The sequence below is a fragment of the Thamnophis elegans genome, chromosome Z, assembly GCF_009769535.1.
Source record: "Thamnophis elegans isolate rThaEle1 chromosome Z, rThaEle1.pri, whole genome shotgun sequence".
In the NCBI taxonomy this organism is placed as follows: Eukaryota; Metazoa; Chordata; class Lepidosauria; order Squamata; family Colubridae; genus Thamnophis; species Thamnophis elegans.
The window spans coordinates 75,557,961-75,579,614 of record NC_045558.1 but is presented as its reverse complement, the minus strand read 5'-3'; the positions used below and the strand labels follow the sequence as shown (position 1 = coordinate 75,579,614).

Sequence of the window (21,654 nt, the reverse complement as noted above, 5' to 3'; positions counted from 1 at the left end):
AGAAAGAACTACCAATTTTTCTCTGCACAATTGTTAAAATATAAAATAATGTTCCGCTGGTTGATACCGGAAGGCATGTTAATATCCTGGCAAGATAAGAAAATAAGGATTGACACCATAGAAAAAGCCAAGGAATTCTATGAACATTACATAGAAGGAGAATCAGGCAGCAGAGAGGAGTTGGAACCCAAAAACCATGAGGAGCAGCAGATGGAGAAAAAAGGATTAGGCCAAGAAGTGTGAGAGAAGACTGATACAGAATTTCAAGAAAGAGAAGGAGTGAGGACAAGAAACCAAAGGGAAACAAAACCAAGTAGAGGAACAAAGGCGACAAATAAGTAACAGAATGGAGGAAGAAGTGAAATTAATATCGGTCAATATAAATGGACTAAATTCACCTATAAAAAGAAGACAAACAATTTCTAAACCCCAAAAACAAAACATCGACATCACATGCCTACAGGAAATTCATATTAAAAAAGGAAATGGTAGTATCCTGGAGTCTCTAAAGTTAGGGAAATTACATCTGGTCTTGGCCAAAACAAAGAAAAGGGGAATTGCAGTATATATAAAGGACTGGCTAAAATCTAAATAGATATATGCAGATGAAGAGGGAAGAACATTACTAATTGAAGTATCAATAAAACAAAAAAGAGTACTAATTGCAGTCATATATGCACCAAACACGAACCAAAAAAAAATACTACAGTAAATTACATAAGCGGATTGCAGAACTGGAGCTGGACAACATAAGTTTATTAGGGGATTTCAATAAACCCAAAGAAAGACTATAAAACTGATAATTAAAAAAAATTATGAAAGGAGAACACTACCAAATGCATTCTTTGAAATGGCCCAGGAATTAAATCTAAAAGATGTCTGGAGAGAAATCAACCCACAGAAGTGTCAATAAACATCATTTTCAAATCCCCATAATTCATGGTCCAGGATTGACATGGTGTGGATGGACCTGGAAATGGAGAAGGATGTAGAGGAAGTAGAAATAACACTGAACATGTGGGCGGACCATAACCCATTAACAATCAAATGGAAAGGAGAGGCAAAAAGGAAAAAGAGATGGACCATGAATCAGAGGGTTGTGAAAGAAAAAAAACTATGTTCAATATGTGGAAAAAGAATTATTTTTCCCCATTAAATATTTATTTTTAGAGAAAAAGGTTAGGAAATGTTAAACTATGGGATATAATGTCACTGGTATCAATAATATTCAAGAATGTCATTTGATATCTATGTAAATACAAAATAGTAATATCTTCATTTATTGTCATCATGCTTGCTGCAATCAAAGCACATCATATCTAAGATTCTTGATGAATCTAAAGTAGTGTGAATTGTGGGTAGATTTTTCTAAACCTATTTGAAATGATTTAATTAAAAATGAAATGTTGAAACATGTTCTACTTATACTTTGCCTTCTAATTATTGAATCAAATTACAAATTGACTCCTTTTTCATATTTCTGAACTTAAAAAGGATTTCAGCATGAATTTGTTCAATTCTACGTTAGTGGGAACACTGCTCCCAAAAAACATTAGCCATCCCTCTTATCATCTGCTGTATAAATTCACATTTATTGAATGTGAGAAATACAATAATTATCATGAATCAATGGGATTTCAAACAAAATCCTATGTTGATGATTATACTATTTCACTTTTTCAAGCTGCCTAAACACACTACATTAAAACTAGTGTCAAAAAACAATGTATTTTGAGGGGTAGCACTACAGATGTTCTTCTACACATTGCAACAGACCATACTGTACATGACAAAGCTTTAAGATAACAAATTTGTTTGCTATTATTATGTCATGATTCCTCAACTTGTAGTGACATGCTTGTAGTTGAATTAATTAAAGTTGAAGCAAATCATACTAAAAATAATTGTAATGTGCTGATATATTTGTAATGAAATTTGTTTATTTTCCCAACAGTTAAATATGTATCTGAATAGTCCACAATTAATTTGCTGCAATGTGCAAATTAATATTTTAGTTTAGTAACTGTGACTGCACAATTCAAAAGACGTATTTATGTTTGTGATATCTTGTCATCAGACATACAGTTGTTTAGCCATTAGATGTGTACCTTCCAAGCAGATTATGTTAGCTTGTAAGTTCATTTTGTTTTAAAATATAAATACTCCTTGATATGGTTCTTCATTCACATAAAAAATACCAGTAAGAGAATAAGCACTGTTGAACCTCCATATGAACATGGATTTTCACATCTGTTCTTATGAATCATTCACCAGTAATTCACTCATACAATGACAAGAATTGCTCAATATTAGTAAATACTTCAAAGTAATCCTGAGAAAAATTAATTATGAGGGATAAATTTCCTTAACATAGATTTCTCCTCTTTTCCTGATACTGTACATAGATTATTTGTTTGAATCTTTGAAATTTGTCCAATATTTATATTCCTGAAACTTTTCTCTTAGATTAAAAAGAAAAAGAAAAGTTTTTGCAGTTGTATAACTATCCTGCATAGTTTAAAGAATGATCTTCCATTCATGTGGAAGAGAACTATCATGATTCCAAGCACTTTAAAAACTGTAGGCATCAGCCCCCCTCCAAGCTGAAATGATGACTTAGCAGAGAAATTCATCTTATGTGGTGAAGGACCAAACTTCCCCATCAATCACTTTACTACTCTATAATGCCATTTATAGAGTGTGATACAGCAGTATCTCTCCCTCCCCTATTAATCAGGTTAAAATATTCCTTGGAAGTATGAATGTATGTATGACTTGGAATCTTACTATAGTTCTTACTGTTTCCTCTCTGCTATCGTTTCAGCAACATAACAATGAAAAGATTAATAGGTTCATAAACCAAAAAATATTATAGCTGAAAATACTTCCCACAATATTCCAACAAAATATTGCAATGAAGAATTTAACAGTAAGTTCTATGTGATGTAGCAATAATTCAATATCCAAAAGAAATAAGGTGTTTGTAGAATGTCAGAATACTCACAGAACAAAAGAAATTATGTCTTTACCTGGCTTAAATAGAAGGAACAAGAAATTTGTTTGATTTTAACAGGTCCTAATAATTGCTACCAATGTGCATACCTTGCTCCAGATCCCCATTGCACTTCAGTCAGGAAGTCAATTTAAGACAACACACAAAACCATCATGGGCAGCATATATTAAGATGCACTATCCCCATTGCTGTTCTGTATAAACTTGAACCCCCTTCAGCCAGATAATCACAAAGGCTAGATACAGATCTAAGTTCAAGAGTGGAATCACCATCAACCACCTCCTCTACATAGCCGACATTAATGTATGCTAAGAATGAATGCGACATCAACTTGGTGATGCACCTAACAGTAGATCTACAGTGTGGACATTGGGGTGTTACCTGACCTAGAGAATTGTGGCTGGCTGGTAGTAAAAAGAGGAGAAGTGGTTAAGACTGACGGCTATGTAACTGCCAGCAAGTCACATAGTAGATATACAGACCAGGTACAAGTACCTTGGTATCCCACAGTGACATAGGCACCACAATATGGAAGCAAAAAAGACAGCAACATCACCTGAAGGAGAAATTAGACAGATGTGAAAAATAATGACCAATGTGTTCCCAGTGGTGGTGGGAGCACTGAAGGCTCAAGCTGGGAAATGTGTTCAACAGGTCCAAGAACAATACCAGATCTTTCTGTCCAGAAGAATGTTGAAATATTGCATAGAATCCTCAAAGTCCCAGTTTTCTGATAGAAGACCCAAAATTGAGGAACACACATAAAGTAGCACATAAAAAGGTTACATGAGGTAACTATGCATGCTTTGTTTGCACTGGTGAACAATAAATTTTGTGTTGAATCTTCAATGTTCAATCATGCCCTATCAATAATCGCTTGTTTCAAATGCCGTCCTGCTGTTATAATCACAACTATTACATGATTAAAAACTTTTTCATGTAAAACAGAGTAAAAGAACTTTGGTTTTGAAGGTTTTTAAAATACTTGTCTATCAATGCATTGAAACCCAGTTTTGTTTTCATTTATCCAAAAATTTAATCTACCCTTCAAATCGTGCCACCATCAATGGAAGGAAGGAAGGAAATCTAGTAGTGATGTTGAGTTTTTAAAATGTATTTATAAGATGTTTTTGGTCTCTGTTTCTGTTTTATCTGTTATTGTTGCTTCCTAAGATTTTTCTATAATTGTGACAGAATATAAATAAAATAAACTTCTTTATCATTGAATTCCAATTAATAAGAGCTGTTACTTAGAGTTAACTGTACATTGTCAAACATCATGTATGTATATACAGTTATACACTTTTATACAGTCAGGTATAAAAATGTATAATGTTTTCAGATGCCTTGATCCAGGGGTGGGTTGCTGCCAGCATTACTGCCTGTTTGATGCACACACGTGCAATTTTGGTCCGGTTTGGTCTGCACGCATGTGCAGTTGCCTATAAATACATGCACATGCACAGAACACAAAAAAAATGAAGAAAAAAAACATGCCACACCGATTGGGGAACCGATTTGGAGGCGTGGCAGGCCTGGCTCGCTGCTTGTTCCGGCAACCCAGGCTGGCATATCACTACCACTTTGGCAGACCCAGTCTGAAATGGTAGGAACCCACCTCTGCCTGGATCCCAAACTTTAAGAGAATGGAATGCAGTTTTTTCCACACCAGGTGTAAACTCAAAAGATAATGAGTACACCAAAATTAATTTTGAATTGTTTTTCTTTATACTTTACTTGAAATGAATATAGTAACCAAATTCTTCTCCGAAGGATTTAATGTTATCTGAGTCTGATCTCTCTTTTATATCTCTTTTTGAGGGAATTGTAGATCATATACTGCATAATGTGTAATATTCAAAGTCCTTAATTTATTTTTGTTTTAGTTTTAATAATATGAATCTCTCTTATAACCAAGCTTTCACAGCAGTGTAAACACTTCTTTTTCAATAACAAAAATAATTCCATATCAAATTAACCACAGAAGAAGCTAAATAAGCTTAATAAAATAAGTGTGTTAAAAAAACTTTTCATTTTTTAAAAATAAAATAAAAAAGAATAATATATGCAAAAATAAATGAAGCAATGGAATTATTTTAGAAAAAATTCTAAAGTAGAGTAAAATAGAATATATATGGCAGAGTAGAAATTGGTATAAATCAGATCAAATCACTTTCATGAAAAAAACTGTTAACAGGGAAATTATTTTCAATCCATCCAATTGCATGGCTGATTTAACTGTTGTTGCCTGTATCTGGATATTTTCTTTAGGAAGCTGTCAGGCTGGTCATATCTTCTTCCCTAGGAAAGAACGATCCTTGACTACATAGAGGTTAGAGAAAATGTACTTTTACTAGAGATGCCGAGTGAGCAAGGCAAGCTTTGTTAAGAAAAAAACTGCATGAAAATCACACATTGAAAGCAATCCCCAACGTTCCAAACCTTCCTTCCTAGGAAAATAGTTCAATCAGGTCTTGTTCTGATGTTTTGGGAACCTGGCGCCTCAAGCTCCATAGTAATTCCTTTCCCAAGGCCATGTCCCTGAAGGCAGGAAGATAGCTGAGTTTGTCATCTCTGGTTCCTGTCAGTGTCCATACTCCCCAATTTCCCATAGCATTCCTTTCCCACCTTCAGCACTCTTCCCTTCCCAAATGCCCCCTCTGCTCCTGGTTATTGCAGTTGCCAACGAGCTTCAAAGAAAGCAAACATGACGCTGACAAATGATTTAAACCCATACTGTCTACTTTCTTCCAATGAAATAGAAAGTATTTTAAAATTCTAAAATAAGACAAAGTTTACATTTGTAACCAAGCAGAAGGGTGTAGGCAAATCAGCATGAAGCCAGGCTATTAACAATTAAGCTTCAAAAAGTGATATTAAAAACAGAGGCACACCTAAAAATGCTGCAGGTGAGTTGATTACCTCTCCAAGCAGCAGATGAAGGGAGAAGTAAGGGGTGGAGGCAGTCATCCAAACGCACCACACAGGCTGCTGGAAAACCAAGAATCGGTGAGCTGGAGTAGTGGATGGCCAGCTCATTTTTGTGTCTCTCAGCTTACCTGCAGCTCATGCAGCACGTTGGAATTGCCTGCCTTCCACCCCATGCCTCTGCCTCCATCTGCTGCCAATGCAAACACTGCCAGTGCCACAGATGAGCGTCCCGCGGCTGGCCATTGACTCTCAGCTTTCCTGTGGTGTATCCATATCACCTATCTCCCCCTGTGCCTCTGCATCAGTCTGCACCTTGGACAGAGAAGCAACTCCCCTGCGCTGCACCGGCTGTATAGTCCCAGAGTTGACCAAGGGACCGCAGTTGCCGCCAGATACCATCGGTCCCCGCACACTTGCTGCCTCTTCTGCACACACCAGCAGATGGGACGCCCAGCTGGACTGATCACCCTGAAATCGTATTTCCCCCAAAATGAGCCCTAATGTTTATTTTGGAGCCACCAAAATATAAAACCAGGTCTTATTTTAGGGAAAACATGGTAATTACTCCTGTTCAAATCTGAAGAACACACTGCCAAAGACTTGGCTTTGGCAAAAGAATCAGTTGTTTTTCAGCAGGGAGGGGGGGAAAAGCTTCACCATTCAGCGTGCCATTTTCTGGGAAAGTCCTACTATTTCAGGAAGAAATCCTAAAGATTATACTTTCAATCTAAGCTCTGTCCTATACATAGTCTAATTTAAATGTGATTCCTAAATCATCTTCAAATGCTGCTCTAAATAATACTGGATTTTCTATATCGGCAATTATGGGAACCAGTTTCAGCTGTGTTTCAATAGATGCCACAGAATTTAGTAAAGCTATATGAACAATTATGCTTCATTCTAAAATTGTAAAGTAATACAGATTTTTCCTTTTTAAATTTCCTTCTCTGTAGGGATGTGAGCTCATACAGACACCAGATCAAGACTTAACAGATTTCACCAAGTGCCTTCAGATACTTCAACAGAAGATAGAAAAAAGTAGTTTGCAGGTAATTCTAGCAACTCTGTCGATACACATTTTGGCATATGACTCTTCCAGGTATGTTCACTCTGTGACATAATGGCAAATAAAAATATAGAGGAAGCAGGAACAAAAAAAAAACCACCATTAACTGCCAAGAAGATATATCTTATTGTTTCTGCTGGTGAAACTGTCTTCTGAAGAGTGATCAGAATTGAATCCGCATACTACTAAAACTCGCATGAAGTTTACCTGGGTGAAATGGTGTATCATATGATTCATTCACAAGGGAATGAAACCTGGGAAAATTGTGGCTGCTTCAGTGTTACTGGCTGTTGCTGTGCTGCTACTTGCAATCATGTGATCATCATTTTCAATATTTACTGACAGTTTCCCAACCAGTCCTGCATTCCATTGCTCTCTCCATATCCAGCAGCAAGAAATTGACTCATTGTGGCTCTTAAAGAAGCAACAACTTTAAGGTGCATGAAGAAAAGCCTGGATATTTGTATTGTTTTTGTGTCCCTTCTGTGATACACAATATGCATATGTATCTATTTGCCATCTTTGTTCAGGAATTCAAGACATAACAGTGTTCCAGTCTCCTATATTTCTTTACAACAATCCTGTGAACTAGGTTGGTCTGAAAGTTATCAAGTAAGCTACTGTGAGTGCAAATGGAGTAGAAACTGGATCTTTCTGATGTCAGGAAAATACATTAATCCATTTTTCAAATACTTTCATTCTGAAATTGAATGTAGACCACCACCACTACTTCAGCTGTTAGAGAGCAAGCAGACTAGTCCCACTCTAGCTCATAGGAAGTCACCTGTATCTATTTTTTAAACTGTCTCTGGTGGTTTTCAACAACTCAATAGAAAAATGGAGGAGAGGAAGGGAATTCTAAACTGTTCTGAGATGAGAGTGGCAACATACAATATTGTGATAAAATAAATTGCCATAAAATAAAATATTGTCAGCATAATTGTGCCATGTGGAAAGTGAAGGGGAACCTCATAGTCAAGATGACATTAAACATTGAGATGCAGCAAGGAAGAGTATAGATGAAGAAAGGGCTGTACATTTCCAGAATCACAAGGAAAGGTACAAAATAAGGAGACAAGATGCCAGAGGAAAGAGAAGGTCAACTCAAGAATATGTAGCAAACACTAATTATTGTGAGAGTTCTTCAACACAACAATACTCACCTTCATTCACAAAACCTCAGTAGAGAAAGAGCTAGGCAAAAGGCATGACTTGCACAATGTAATATTTATGTCAGTTGGTGCCATGGCCAAAGTCTACCCCACTATCATATGTTTCTATTCCCTGAGAAATTACCAGTTTGTGCTCTATGAAGAAAAAGGTCAAGATTGGCAACTTGCAACTTCTACCCTAATGAGTTTCTCAATTTATGTAGCAGCAATGAGCCTTTGCAGACGAGTTCAGGAATAACATTAAACAATAGAACTGCCTCTTTCAAATGACGACAAGCCATAGAGAATGTGCTGATTTATTTGGAGAACTAGTATTCCAAAACTGTCCGCTGAATGTTGCTTTAAGCTGAGGAAAAAGAAGTGAAAATGTTAGATTCGTGGTAGATCAATTACATATTGTCATCAAAATTTGTTAAGCAAAAAGCATCTATATTTGTCTTGCTGTAGACCTCTCTTCTTTAATAAAATGATGTTTTCTTCTTGAATTTTAAAAGCAGACAATAATAGTCAGCTATGGTCATTCTACGTCTCTGTTTAGGTAAAAAAAATACCTCTGAAAGGACAATCAAAGGTGTACTTGTTATCTTGTAATAAATAATATTCTGTAATTCATTTATTCTACTTGTGCATGATCAAACATTGTCACTTAGTTCCTCTCTTCTGGGTTGGGTAGTAAATCAAAATCCTTGTTCTTCCAGACAGTTGGGAAAATGAACAAAGATTGACTCACTCTTTACTGTTTATGGATAATATCTATGCTTATTGAATCATAACTAGTTTCAGGTGGGACAGAAATATGATTGATCAGAATACATCTGCTTCTAGAAATTAATTGAGCTTTGAAAACAAATCCTATAATACTTCAAAACTGTTCTACTATCCAGTTTCAGTAATCCATCCGTAAAAGGCAATACCAAGCAATTCCCATTTTCCCATCCATTTCATATTAGTCTGTCATTCATGCTGATGATAGTCCTGCATTTTTGTTGAACTCCATTCTTAAAGTAAACATTCATTAGACCACTTCCCACATAAAGCTGTCCATGAGTTTTTTTTGCAAAGAGCAATGGCTCATTAAACTCATTTCTGAAGTTGTGCAAGAATTTCTTAGTCCACTCTGTAGATGCACATGCCAGTTGCTTTTTTCCCACTCATTATATGCTATTCCTTCCCTGATGCTTAAAAATAATTTTATATATGTAGTAATGCTGGAGAAAAAATAGCGACCCTCTTTTCTTATGACTTCACTTGCATTCTCCTATAAGAAAATACAGTGAATTTTCTTATTAGGCTAGCATATTTGAACTCCAGGTAGAAAATATATTTACTAAGGTTCTGCTGTTTTGTTCATTGTAGCTTCTATGAAAGAATGGGTTGTTAGTTCAGATGGTGATCTCTCCAAAGAATTCTTAAAGCAAACACAGTGAGAACAATGCAAGCCATATGGGCTGCTATGGTGTTTCAATAATATATCTATCACCACATGCTTTTCCTAATAATGCAATCCATTGTTGAGACTGTTGATGGATGTTGTTCTCCATAAATATCTGATCTTTGAAACTTAACAAGGCAAATTGTAATAGCATGGACAAAAGAGAGGAGCATCTCTTTTGGGAATTATAAATGATCTGAATGCATGTTACAATGCACAGTATAACTTTTCTCTTCAATTATATTGTGACACAACTTACATGTAATGTCAGGTAGCAATTTTTTTTTAAAGGATGGTTTTTATTTTTCATTTTCATAACATATAATCACATGTATACTATTACATGGCCAATATTGTGTTGTATTATTGAATATTTACATCAATTCATCTTACCATCAGCTCCCAAAAACAATTATTGGCTCTTCTGCTCTCCATACTTGTACCTTATTTGTACCTTATCCATCACTTTCTTCTCCATCTCTCCTCCCCCTCCCTACCTCCTTTCTTCCCTCTATCATCCTTTCCTTCTCTACTTCCCCTTCCTCTCTCCTTCTCCTCTCTCCCCTTTCCACTCCTCCTTATTCTCCTCCTCCCCCCCTGCCCTCTCTACTATCCCTCTCTTCCTCCCTTACCTCTCTCCTCTGCTTCCCACTCTTCATCTCATTCACGTAGTGTATTTCAGCTTCTGAGCAAGCTCCCTTTTATGTTGATGGTATTTATAATTCCTTTTCAATATACATATTAAATTTTAACATACCTTCCTCCTTCTTTGTTTAAAAAAATAGAACAAAAAAGTATACATATATAGTCATTGTACTTTTAAACCCAAGACCCCCCCACGCCTAATTTTGTTAATGAGAACTTTGAAAAACAAACTTTTACAAATATTTACTTCCCCCCCCGCCCTCCCCACCAACCCCCCCTTCCCCCACCAACTTTCCAGAACCAATACAAGGTATAAATCTTTAACAAAAGCAATCTAAAATATGTTTAGAAAGAAAAAAAAGTTAATAACGTCTTTCAATTGAGCTTTAGCTCCTCCTTGCTAGTCTAACTCTAGACAATTTATATCATTCCTGGTCTTTAATCATAAGCTATCTGAAATTTCTTAGTCCCATATTTATTTTGAGTATAATCAATCCATGTTTTCCAGTCCAGTTTATATCTCTCGTTTGAATGGTCCTTAAGATATACAGATATTTTAGCCATCTCAGCTAGGTTTGTTACTTTCAGTGTCCATTCTTGAATAGTAGGCAAATCTTCCTTCTTCCAGTATTGTGCCACCAACAGTCTAGCTGTGGTTATTAAATGCAAAATCAGGTTGATCTCTACAACTGTACAATCAGTGATTATACCTAACAAAAATAATTGAGGGATAAACTTTAACCTTTTTTTAAGAACATTTTGCATAATCCACCATATTTTTATCCAAAATGCTTTAACCTTTTTGCAAGTCCACCATATATGAAAATATGTAGCATCCACACAATCACATCTCCAGCATTTAGGTTGTAAGTTCGGAAGCCAGTTTTTAAAGATCTAAATGCCATCTATAAAACATCTTATAAAAGTTTTCTCTCAAATTTTGGGCTTGTGTAAATTTTACATTCCTTACCCAAATCTTTTCCCATGTGTCCCATGTGCCTAATCTTGATTCCCTGTAAGTCCTCTGAACCCCGTTGTCACTGCCCCTTCATTTAATAACCAAGAAAGAGACCACTCAAGTCCATATTTCAGAATTAAGTGTACTTTTACTGGCTACAAACGAAAAGAAGCAAAGCAAAGCTGAATCTGAATAAAAGGGCGCAAAAGCAATAGATATCAATACAAGATTCAATCCCCTCCCCTTGGTACCCCAGTCCATAGTCCAATCATAATTCACCCAACTATCAGGTGGGAGACATCTTCGAAAATCATCATCAGGATGGAATGCTGGACAGTTGGCCTTGGCGGGAAACTTCCTTCCTTCGGCATGCGCAAAGAGATGGTGAGAATAACTCCCTAATTAAACAGTCCTCCAGCACAGAATGATTCCCCTCCCAAATACCATGCCCCCCTCCCCATTTCAATGGCAGCCGAAAAGCAGCAGCGAAGCAGAGGCTGACATCCAGCCCTCCTCCAGAAAAGGATGGTCACACCTGCAGAAACAAAAGAACACAGACAAACAAACGAACAACATGACATAGAAGAGAAAAGGAGAAGGGGGAAATTAGAAATCCGAAGTGAGGTCAGGGTTTGTCTGGGTAAGTAGAGTAGAACTTGCGGAGCAGACGAGGAGCCCGCACATGGGATTTGTCAACCCATTCAATGTGAGAAGGGGGAAAATGTTTCTAAGCCACAAGATACTGAATATGGTTTCTCCGTTTACGAGAGTCCAAAATCTCCCGAACTTCAAAATGTTGCTCACCCTCAACCAAAAGCGGAGCAGGTGGAGGCAGAAAAAGAGCCCTCAATGGAGAAGTACGTTCCAGTTTCAGGAGATTAACATGAAAAACAGGATAAACGCGGTTGAGATACTTAGGCAATTGGAGACGGACAGAGACAGGGTTGATGACTTTGATAATTGGAAATGGGCCAACGTATTTGGGACCCAATTTTTTAGACTTGAGTTGTCTGAAGAAACTTAGTGGATAAATAGACACGATCACCAACTTTATAGTCATTAGGTATTGCCCTTTTCCTAATCTGCCTGTTTCTTGTGCACGCGGTGTGCAGCATCCAGCGCCCGGTATGTCAAAGGCCACATCTCTCAAAAGCGATCACTCCACTCGGAGAGGGATGACACCTGTGGTTTCTCGCGAGGAATCTCGGGGATGGGCACAAAATCATGTCCGTAAACCACCCGGAAGGGGGTAAAGCCCGTGCTACTGTGCACTGAATTGTTGTATGCTACCTCAGCATGAGGCAACAATTCCACCCAATTATCTTGCTAGTAGTTGATGAAACAGTGAAGGTATTGTTCCAGCACAGAATTAGTCCTCTCGCAGGCCCCATTAGTCTGAGGATGGTAGGCAGAGCTTAACCCCTGGGCAGAGCCAATCAGTTTCAGGAATTCTTTCCAAAATAGTGAGGTGAACTGGACCCCCCTATCCGAAATGATGCGGTCCGGAACCCCATGCAAGCGATAGATATGTGTGATGAACAACTTAGCCAGGGATTTGGCGGATGGGATCTTGGAGCAAGGAATAAAATGAACTTGCTTGGAGAATAAGTCAGTGACAACCCAGATCACTGTATTTCCCTGACTCTCCAGAAGTTCAACAATGAAATCCATAGAGATCTCCTTCCACGGGGCTTCCGGGTGGGCTACCGCCTGGAGCAACCCCTGGGGTTTACCCAGTGGGCGTTTTGCTGCAGCACAAGTAGGGCAACTAGCCACATAAGATTCAATGTCTTTTTTCAATGAAGGCCATCAAAACTGCCTCTTAACGAGGTGCAGGGTTTTGACAAACCCAAAGTGTCCGGCCATGCGAGAGTCATGAGCACATTGAAGGACCGTGGATCTAATGGATGTAGGCACGTACAATTTAGCACCAATCCAAGCCAGTCCATCTTTCATGGTGCACTCATTCTTATGTTGCTGGAACCACTCATCATTTGTAAGAGCTCCCTTGAGGTTAGTGACAAGGTCTTGTGTGACCTCTAATTTAGAGGTCGCCTGACTCCTGGTGACAACAGGAGCGGCCAGACTTCTCGTGGGCATGACAGGCTGGACAACACTGAGTTTTGAACTGTTGTACTACGGAAGCCTAGACAAAGCATCAGCCATAAAAATTTTCCACCCAGAATATATTTCAAAGTAAAATTGAATCTATTGAAATATTGTGCCCACCGCATTTGTTTGGGAGATAGTTTTCTGGGGATCTTCAATGCCTCTAAGTTCTTGTGGTCAGTTGACACATCAAAGGGGTGTTTTGCACCCTCTAGAAAATGACGCCAGGTCATCAAAGCCCAACGAACAGCAAAAGCTTCCTTCTCCCAAATAGCCTAGCGTCTCTCAGTATCAGTTAGCTTACGAAAGGTGTAAGCGCAGGGTTGTAATTTCCCTTGTACATTTGCCTGAAGCAGTACTGCCCCCACTGCCACATCACTAGCATCAGCCTGGACCACAAAAGGTGCGTCCATGTCTGGGTGTTTGAGGACCGGTTCCTCTGGAAACAGGCGTTTCAATTTCTTGAAAGCAGCCTGACATTCCATAGTCCAGTTCAAAGGTTTGCTAGGTTTGGGCTTTGCCCCTCCTTTTGACTTCAGGAGGTTAGTGATTGGTAGAGCGATCTTAGCAAAAGAGGGAATAAATTGACGATAGAAATTAGCAAACCCCAAGAAGCTCTGTAACTGCTTATGTGTGCGTGGGGCTTCCCATTCGGTGACAGCTTTAACCTTTGCCGGGTCCATCTCTATCCCTTTGCGGGAGATTCGATAGCCCAGGTAATCTACCTTCTCCTGATGAAATTCGCACTTGGATAATTTGGCATATAGTTCTTTTTTTTATATAAATATTTTTATTTCCATTTTCATTTTCATAACGCACACTCACATGTATACTATACATAACCCATATCATATAGTATTAAATAATAATTACATCAGTTCCTCTTGTCAACAATACCCAGAAAAATAGAAACCCATTATAGCTCTTCTGCTCTCCATACACCTCTTTCTTCTACCACCCTCCAACTTTCTATCCTCCCTCTATCATCCTTTTTTACTCTACTTCCCCTCCCCTTCTACTGCTCCTCTCTCTATAATCCACTCCTCCTTATCCTTCTCAGCTTCCCCCCTTACCCTCTCTCCTATCCTTCTCTTCCCATCTTCTTTCTCCCTTCTATTTCCCACTCCTCCTCTTCTTGGTGTATTTCCTTTACATGTCAATATACTTAACATATCCTAGTTTTAAAGAAAAAAATAGTAATAATAATAGTAATGAGAATATAAGAAAAAAACTATACATATGGGGTCAAATTACTTTAAAATCTAACACGTCTCGTCAAACCTGATATATATCCCTCCCCACCCCACCCAACCCCCCACAACCTACCCCCCCCCGACTTCCCAGAACCCGTACACAGTATAGATTTTTAACAAACACAGTCTATAATATATTGGAAAAAAGAATAAGAAATTGATAACATCTTTACATTGAACTTAGCTCCTCCTTGCTGAACTAACTTTAAACAATTTAAATCATTACTGATCTTAAGCATAAGCTATCTGGAATTTCTTAGTCCCATATTTATTTTGAGTATAATCAATCCATTTTTTCCAGTCTCGTTTATATCTCTCATTTGAGTGGTCCTTAAGATATGCAGATATTTTAGCCATTTCGGCTAGATTTGTGACTTTCAATGTCCATTCTTGAATTGTAGGCAAGTCTTCCTTCTTCCAGTATTGCACCACCAACAGACTTGCTGCAGTTATTAAATGCAAAATCAAGTTAAGATAATTTGGCATATAGTTCTGCTGCACGTAGTTTTTTGAGAACTGTGAGAACAAGTTTCACGTGTTCTTCACGTGTTTCCGTGTAAATAAGGATATCATCTAGATAGACCATCATGCCTTTGTAAAGATGGTCATGTAAAACTTCATTAATCAACTGCATGAAGACCGCTGTCACCCCCTGGTGTCCAAACGGCATTACTCGAAATTGGAAACAACCAAGAGGGCAATTGAATGCAGTTTTCCACTCGTCTCCCTCCTTAATTCTGACCCGATAGTATGCTTCCCGCAGGTCCAATTTAGTGAAGATCCTCCCCTTCCTTAGTTGTGCCAGTATGTCCTTCATCAGTGATAAAGGGTAGAGATTTTGGGCAGAAATGCAGTTAAGATTTTTAAAGTTCACACAGAGACGAATGGAGCCATCCTTCTTCTCTCTGAATAATACTGGAGCTGCTCTTTGGGTCTAGCTGGTTCAATGAAGCCCCTTTCCAAGTTTTTATAAATGAATTTTCTCAATTCATCCATTTCCCTAGGGGTCATTGAATAAATTTGGGGTTTCGGGAGCTTCACACCAGGTAGAATATCAATGGTGCAATCGGTGGGCCTGTGAGGGGGCAACTTATCTCTCTCCGGGGGGCGGCGGAACGGTGTGGCTGATCTTGACTCGGCAATTTACAGCACGGTGCCCTTCCTTCACACAGCGGAAGCAGACGGGGGGCTTGGGTTTGCCTGTGAATCCTCCCCTTCCCCCTTTTTGCATCTTTGGGAGGGGGCATTTGGTGGGAGGTGGGGAATCCTCAGTTTTTCCTTCTCCCTTTAATGAAGTCTGGCTAAATCAATTTCAACATCTGCTGCTGCCTCATACCAAGGTTCTAAACGACGGGAGAGTCTTCTGTTTACACATTGCTGGTAAACTTCTTTGTTCAAGCCATCCGCGAAACGATCTAGTAAGGCCTCTTCAGACTATCCTCTCATATAAGCTGACAATTCCTGGAATTCCTGCACATACTCAGGCACAGTCCTTTTGCCTTGTCTAAGGGTTGTAAATTTAATTCTAGCCCTGTGCTCGGTGAGAGGGTCATCAAAGCATCTTCTCAGCTGCCATAAACCCGTTAAAGTTTCTTAGAAGAGGGGAATCATCATTATGTAATCCAACCATCCATTCAGCTGCCTTCTTCTCCAGAGCCATTAATACGAGTCTTACTTTAGTTTCATCTGAATTCAGGTCAGGTCAATATATTTGCATATAATTCCAGACCTGAATTAAAAACAACCCCAGTTCTTTGGGATCCCCGGCATATTTCACACTTAGAGGAGGGACCTTAGCCATTCTGCATCAGCGAGGCCCCCCCTTCCCCTTTTTGGAATGTCTCTAGCCGCCAGAGGTGGGGTCGGCTCTGGGTCATCTTGTGCACATCCCCCTGATTCCTCGGCTCCCCCAGCCTCCTTAAAACTATGCAATGTGTACCTTTTTTCTGGTTCTCCCTCCGGTTCTTTGTATCCCCACTCTCGAGTCCAGCGTTTTTCCCACGTTCCTTCGAGGAGCTTCATGGCTTGGGCCATCATGAAATCCTCCTCTTCAGGACCCCACCATTCAGCTGCTGGTTTTTTTTTGGTCTCCTCACCGTAATCCCAGCTAATGGTTCTTCAGTTTCCTCTTTCTGTCCCACTCCCCAAGTCCATCTGGGTTGAACAGTCGGTTCTTCCAATTGCAGGTCAGCCAATAATTCCGTTAATGTAGGAGCTGCAGCTGCTCCCATATCCTCCTCTTGATCACTGTCGTGGAGGGACATTTTTTTTCTTTGGTTGCAACCCCCTCAGAAGGTTTTCGCTCCGGGATGGATGCGAGGTGAGATTCAGCTTAATGTCACTGCCCCTTCATTTAATAACCAAGAAAGAGACCACTCAAGTCCATATTTCAGAATTAAGTGTACTTTTACTGGTTACAAACAAAAAGAAGCAAAGCAAAGCTGAATCTGAATAAAAAGGCGCGAAAGCAATAGATATCAATACAAGATTCAATCCCCTCCCCTTGGTACCCCAGTCCATAGTCCAATCATAATTCACCCAACTATCAGGTGGGAGACATCTTCGAAAATCATCATCAGGATGGAATGCTGGACAATTGGCCTTGGCGGGAAACTCCCTTCCTTCCGCATGCTCAAAGAGATGGTGAGAATAACTCCCTAATTAAACAGTCCTCCAGCACAGAATGATTCCCCTCCCAAATACCATACCCCCCCTCCCCATTTCAATGGCAGCCGAAAAGCAGCAGCGAAGCAGAGGCTGACACCCGTATTTTATTCAACAATAGTTCCAAAGTTATGATAAACAATAATGGGCCTTGTACCTTTCTCAATTTTAAATGAATCTGTTAAACTTCCATTAACTATGATTTGAGCTGTTTGTTGCTGATATATTGCTTTAATTGATTGTAAAAAGCGCTCTCCTATTTGCATTTTTGCAATATTTTCAGCAGGAATTGCCAATTCATTCAATCAAAAGCTTTCTCAGCATCTAAAAATATAAGCGCAGCAGGGATTTGGTTATTCTTTCCCAAGTATTCTAATATATTAACAATTAGTCTTACATTACTTCTCATTTGTCTCCCTTGAATAAAACCTGTTTGATCATTATGAATCAATTCCTTGATAACCAACATTAACCTATTCGCTAGTATTTTAATGAAGATTTTATAATCTATATTGAGTAATGATATAGGTCTATAATTTTTTGGTTGAGTAAGATCTTGATCTTCTTTAGGTATCAGGGATATGAAAGCTGTCTTCCAAGATGGTGGTACCTTCCCTTCTACTTGGATCTTATTAAATAATTCCTTAAGAGGTTCTACCATTTTTAATTGTAAATTTTTATAATAAGCCACCATCAAGCCATCTGTACCCGGTACTTTCACTGCCTTTAGCTGTTTAATTACTTGTAAAATTTCCCCCGAAGTTATTGGTTGGTTCAGTCTTTCCCTCTGCTCGTCTTTAACTATGGGTATTTTTTCTTTGTCCAGGTATCTATCTATATCTAAACCTTGAATTTTATCATTCGTGTACAATCCTATAAAGAATTCACGAAAGACCTTTTGAATCTCATCCTGTTGATGCACTTCCTTCCCTTTATAATGTAATTTCAATATATTACGAGATTGCTGTTTTTTCCTGATCAGATATGCTAACCATCTACCAGATTTATTTGCATTACAGAAGGTGTTATGTTTTGCATATAGCAGATTGGTAGCTACCTGGTCTGACATCAGCATATTAAATTGCTCTCTTAATAAGGTAATTGCTTCTTTAATCTTTTTATCTCCTGGTTTTAAAATTAATTCCTGCTCTTTCTTCCTAATTTCATCTTCAAGTTCAATTCTCTTTCCCCCCTGTTTGCGTCTATGTAATCTATTTAGATTTATCAAAACTCCTCTCATATACGCTTTACTTGCATCCCATACCATTTCCATAGATGTACCCTTGTTCATATTAAAAACAAAATATTCTCTTAACAATTTTTTACATTCATTAATATTTTTCTCATATCTAAATAAATTTTCATTCAATCTCCAAGTCCTTCTTGCTTGCATCCCAACTCCCAACTCCATCCAAACCGGATTATGATCTGATAAGGCTCTGGAGCATATCTTCGTCTTCTTTACCCTAGAAAGCAAATCATTGGTTGTTAGTATGAAGTCAATCCTGGAAAAGGATTGGTGTCTATCAGAAAAGAAAGTCGTATTCTTCTGCATTCCTTTCTCGCCAAATATCTCTCAGTTCAAAATCATCTATCATGTCGAAAAATGACTTAGGTAGTTTCACTCGCATTTGGATATTTTGCCGAAAAGCCTTCTTATCTTTCTTAGTATCCATAATGCCATTCCAATCACCCAGTAATATGCAGGATCTATAATCCCAATGTATTAACTTAGCATGAAGCTTTTTATAAAATTTGTCTTGTTGATTGGGAGCATATATTCCCAATAGCAGTGTCCTTTTCCCTTCTAATACAGATCTATTGCAATGTATCTTCTTGGGAGTCTGTTTCAATTAATTCAGCTCTCATGTCCTTTCTTAAGTAGATAACTATACCATTTTTCTTCTCTGGAGCAGAAGCTATAAAGTGTTGTCCAAGTCTTGTATTAATCAAGTATTTTTGATCAGTTGATCTAATATGAGTCTCTTGCAAGCAAATTATGTCATTCTTGAATTATTTTCTTCCTTTTCTGTGGGGAATTTAAACCATTAACGTTCCAAGTTAGGAACTTAGTTGTCATCTTTAGCTCCCTGAAGCTTTTTAAGAGCCATCTGGACATCCTGGAATTTAATCTTCGCCCTGGCTCCTCCCACTGCTTCTAGACTAAGACCTGTAGTTTCTTGAACGGTGGCATGTGTTTGTTGTGATTGTTGCTTTTTTAAATTCTTGCTCCATTCGCCTGGTGATCACGCGGGTTTGTCTTTGTTCCTTGGCTCCTTGTACCTCTGAGAGAGGAAGTTGATCCAACCTTGTTGATACTTGTGTGGTTTGCTGTCTATCCTGTCCTTCTTGTTCCCTTTCTCTGGATCCAGGCAGGGGGGATGTCCAGCCTTCAATATGTTATTGTAGAAATCTTGAGCCTTCCATACTCAATTAAGACGGTATCTTTGCCCCTGATAGGTGAGTGCAAGTCCAACTGGCGCGTCCCATCTGAACTGTAACTGACGATTTTTAAGCTCTTCAACTAAAAAGCATTTTCTCAGCATTTTAGGTGATATCTCCTTCAAAACAGTCACCTCCTGACCCCCAATTTGAAGCTTAGTTTTGTAAGACTCTTGCAGTATCATATTCCTCATGTCTCTTGTAGCAAAGTACATCACAATGTCTCTTGGTAGTTGCTTTTGTCTGGCAATCCAGGAGTTAACACAATAAACCTTTTCAATTTGCCATTCACAGTTCCCACCTGGCCTTCCCATCAATTGATCAAAGGCTTCTGAGAAAATCTGCTTCAAATTTTCTTGGTTATTCTCACGGAGGCCTCTTATTCTTAAGGCAAATTCCATTTGTCTATACTGTAACATTATAATTTCAATTTCAGCATCGCCAACTTTTTGTTGAACCACATCCATTTTCATTGCCAGGTTGATATTAGAATCACTAAGATCTTCTAATCTGTCTTCAATTCCCGAGACGTATCCCGAGAGGCAGTTAAAAGCCACCAAAATATTGTCCCTAATCCCCTGGTTCCGAGTCACAAACTCTTTAGACAGTTCTTTATGAGCAGCAGATATCTCTTCCTTAATTTTAACTTCCATCGCAGCTGCATGATTTTTTAAAGCTTCAACCAATTCTTTCTGCAAAATTTCTCTGGTCAGGGGCTCCCCTGCAGAAGTGGGGGGGGGAGTAGTGACTGTAATTTAGTAGTTGGAGCAGGCAAGCTGCCTGCACTTTTTGACATGTTGGGGGGGGGGACTTTTGCTTAGAAGCCATTCCAAATTTAATCTTCTTTAGCCAATTAGTAAGTCTATGCAAGCTGATTATACAGCAACTGCTGTTTAGTTTGATAATAAATCACTTCCTGTTCTTTAAATGTTCTGAGCTCTGTGAAAATGTTTTCAAAGCCCGACCCCTGCTAAAAGCTGCTTGGCGCCATTTTGTGTGTCTTTCTGGCAAGTAAATTCATAAGGAATTCTTTAAAAATGAAGCTAAAGATTTATACATACAATTAGGAGTTCACGAGTATAAGTTCTGCCCGTTCTGGAATCAGCAATAAATCAAACTTTGTGCTGAGGGTGGGCGGATGCCTTTGTTCTGCAGATAAAAGCAGAAGAAATTCTTGACGCAGAGAATACTATGCTGTCGGGTGCCCCCCCCCCATCCTGATGCAGATCTATAGTCTGGGGGGGTTAGTTGGAGCACTGCCCAAACATAGTTAACTTGCCTTCTTCTCCTAAGCCCGAAAAAGAGGTAATAAAACTGCCAAACAGTTGATGAATTGCTGTTTAGACAGTTTAACGCAGCCAAGATTCCGGAGCTGTTAAAAACAACAAGCTCCCTCAGCCGCCCCCCCCAAACCAGAAGTCCAGCAAATTTGAAATCAGTATGAACATGCTGCTTTTGCAAAGATACAAATAATAGAAAGGGAATATTGAACTGCTTCCTTATTTTTTTTAATCACGTTTCTTTTCTATCAGATTGTTTTCACTGAAAATACAGTCACATATAGTGTTTTGTTTGCTTTTGTTTACTTTTTACTTTTTTTACTTTTTCAGAGGGGCTGGATGAAAGTCTGTCACTTTTTATTTTTGATAATATTGCTCAGTTAGCCTGAGCATAGGTTAAGTGGCTTACTTTCAGAGTATGATGAAATAAATATTTCTTAGAAGAGAGCGACATCTTTTATTTTCATATATAGGCAGGAATTATTGCATACATTGCTTATGGCCAAGTCAAACCCACTATAAGCCTCGGGCTACAACATTATCTCTAACTGTGAGCCACCCAGAGTCCCAATGGGAGTGGGCGGCATACAAATTAAACTAAACTAAACTTTTGAAATCTTTCTCCTTAAATTATCTTGAAAAACATTGGGAAATAAATTAATTTGTGTCGACTAACATCACCTTTTGT

The 21,654-nt window shown here is 38.6% G+C and overlaps 1 protein-coding gene across 4 annotated transcripts in view; it reads left to right on the top strand.

Moving 5' to 3' along the window:
• Positions 1 to 21,654, top strand: part of TPK1 (thiamin pyrophosphokinase 1) — a 392,033-nt gene that overhangs the window by 251,660 nt on the left and 118,719 nt on the right. For all 4 annotated transcript variants that reach the window (XM_032234581.1, XM_032234582.1, XM_032234579.1 and 1 more), the window contains one exon: positions 6,899 to 6,994. In XM_032234581.1, coding sequence (XP_032090472.1) covers positions 6,899 to 6,994 — 96 coding nt within the window. The remainder of the gene's footprint in view (positions 1 to 6,898; positions 6,995 to 21,654) is intronic.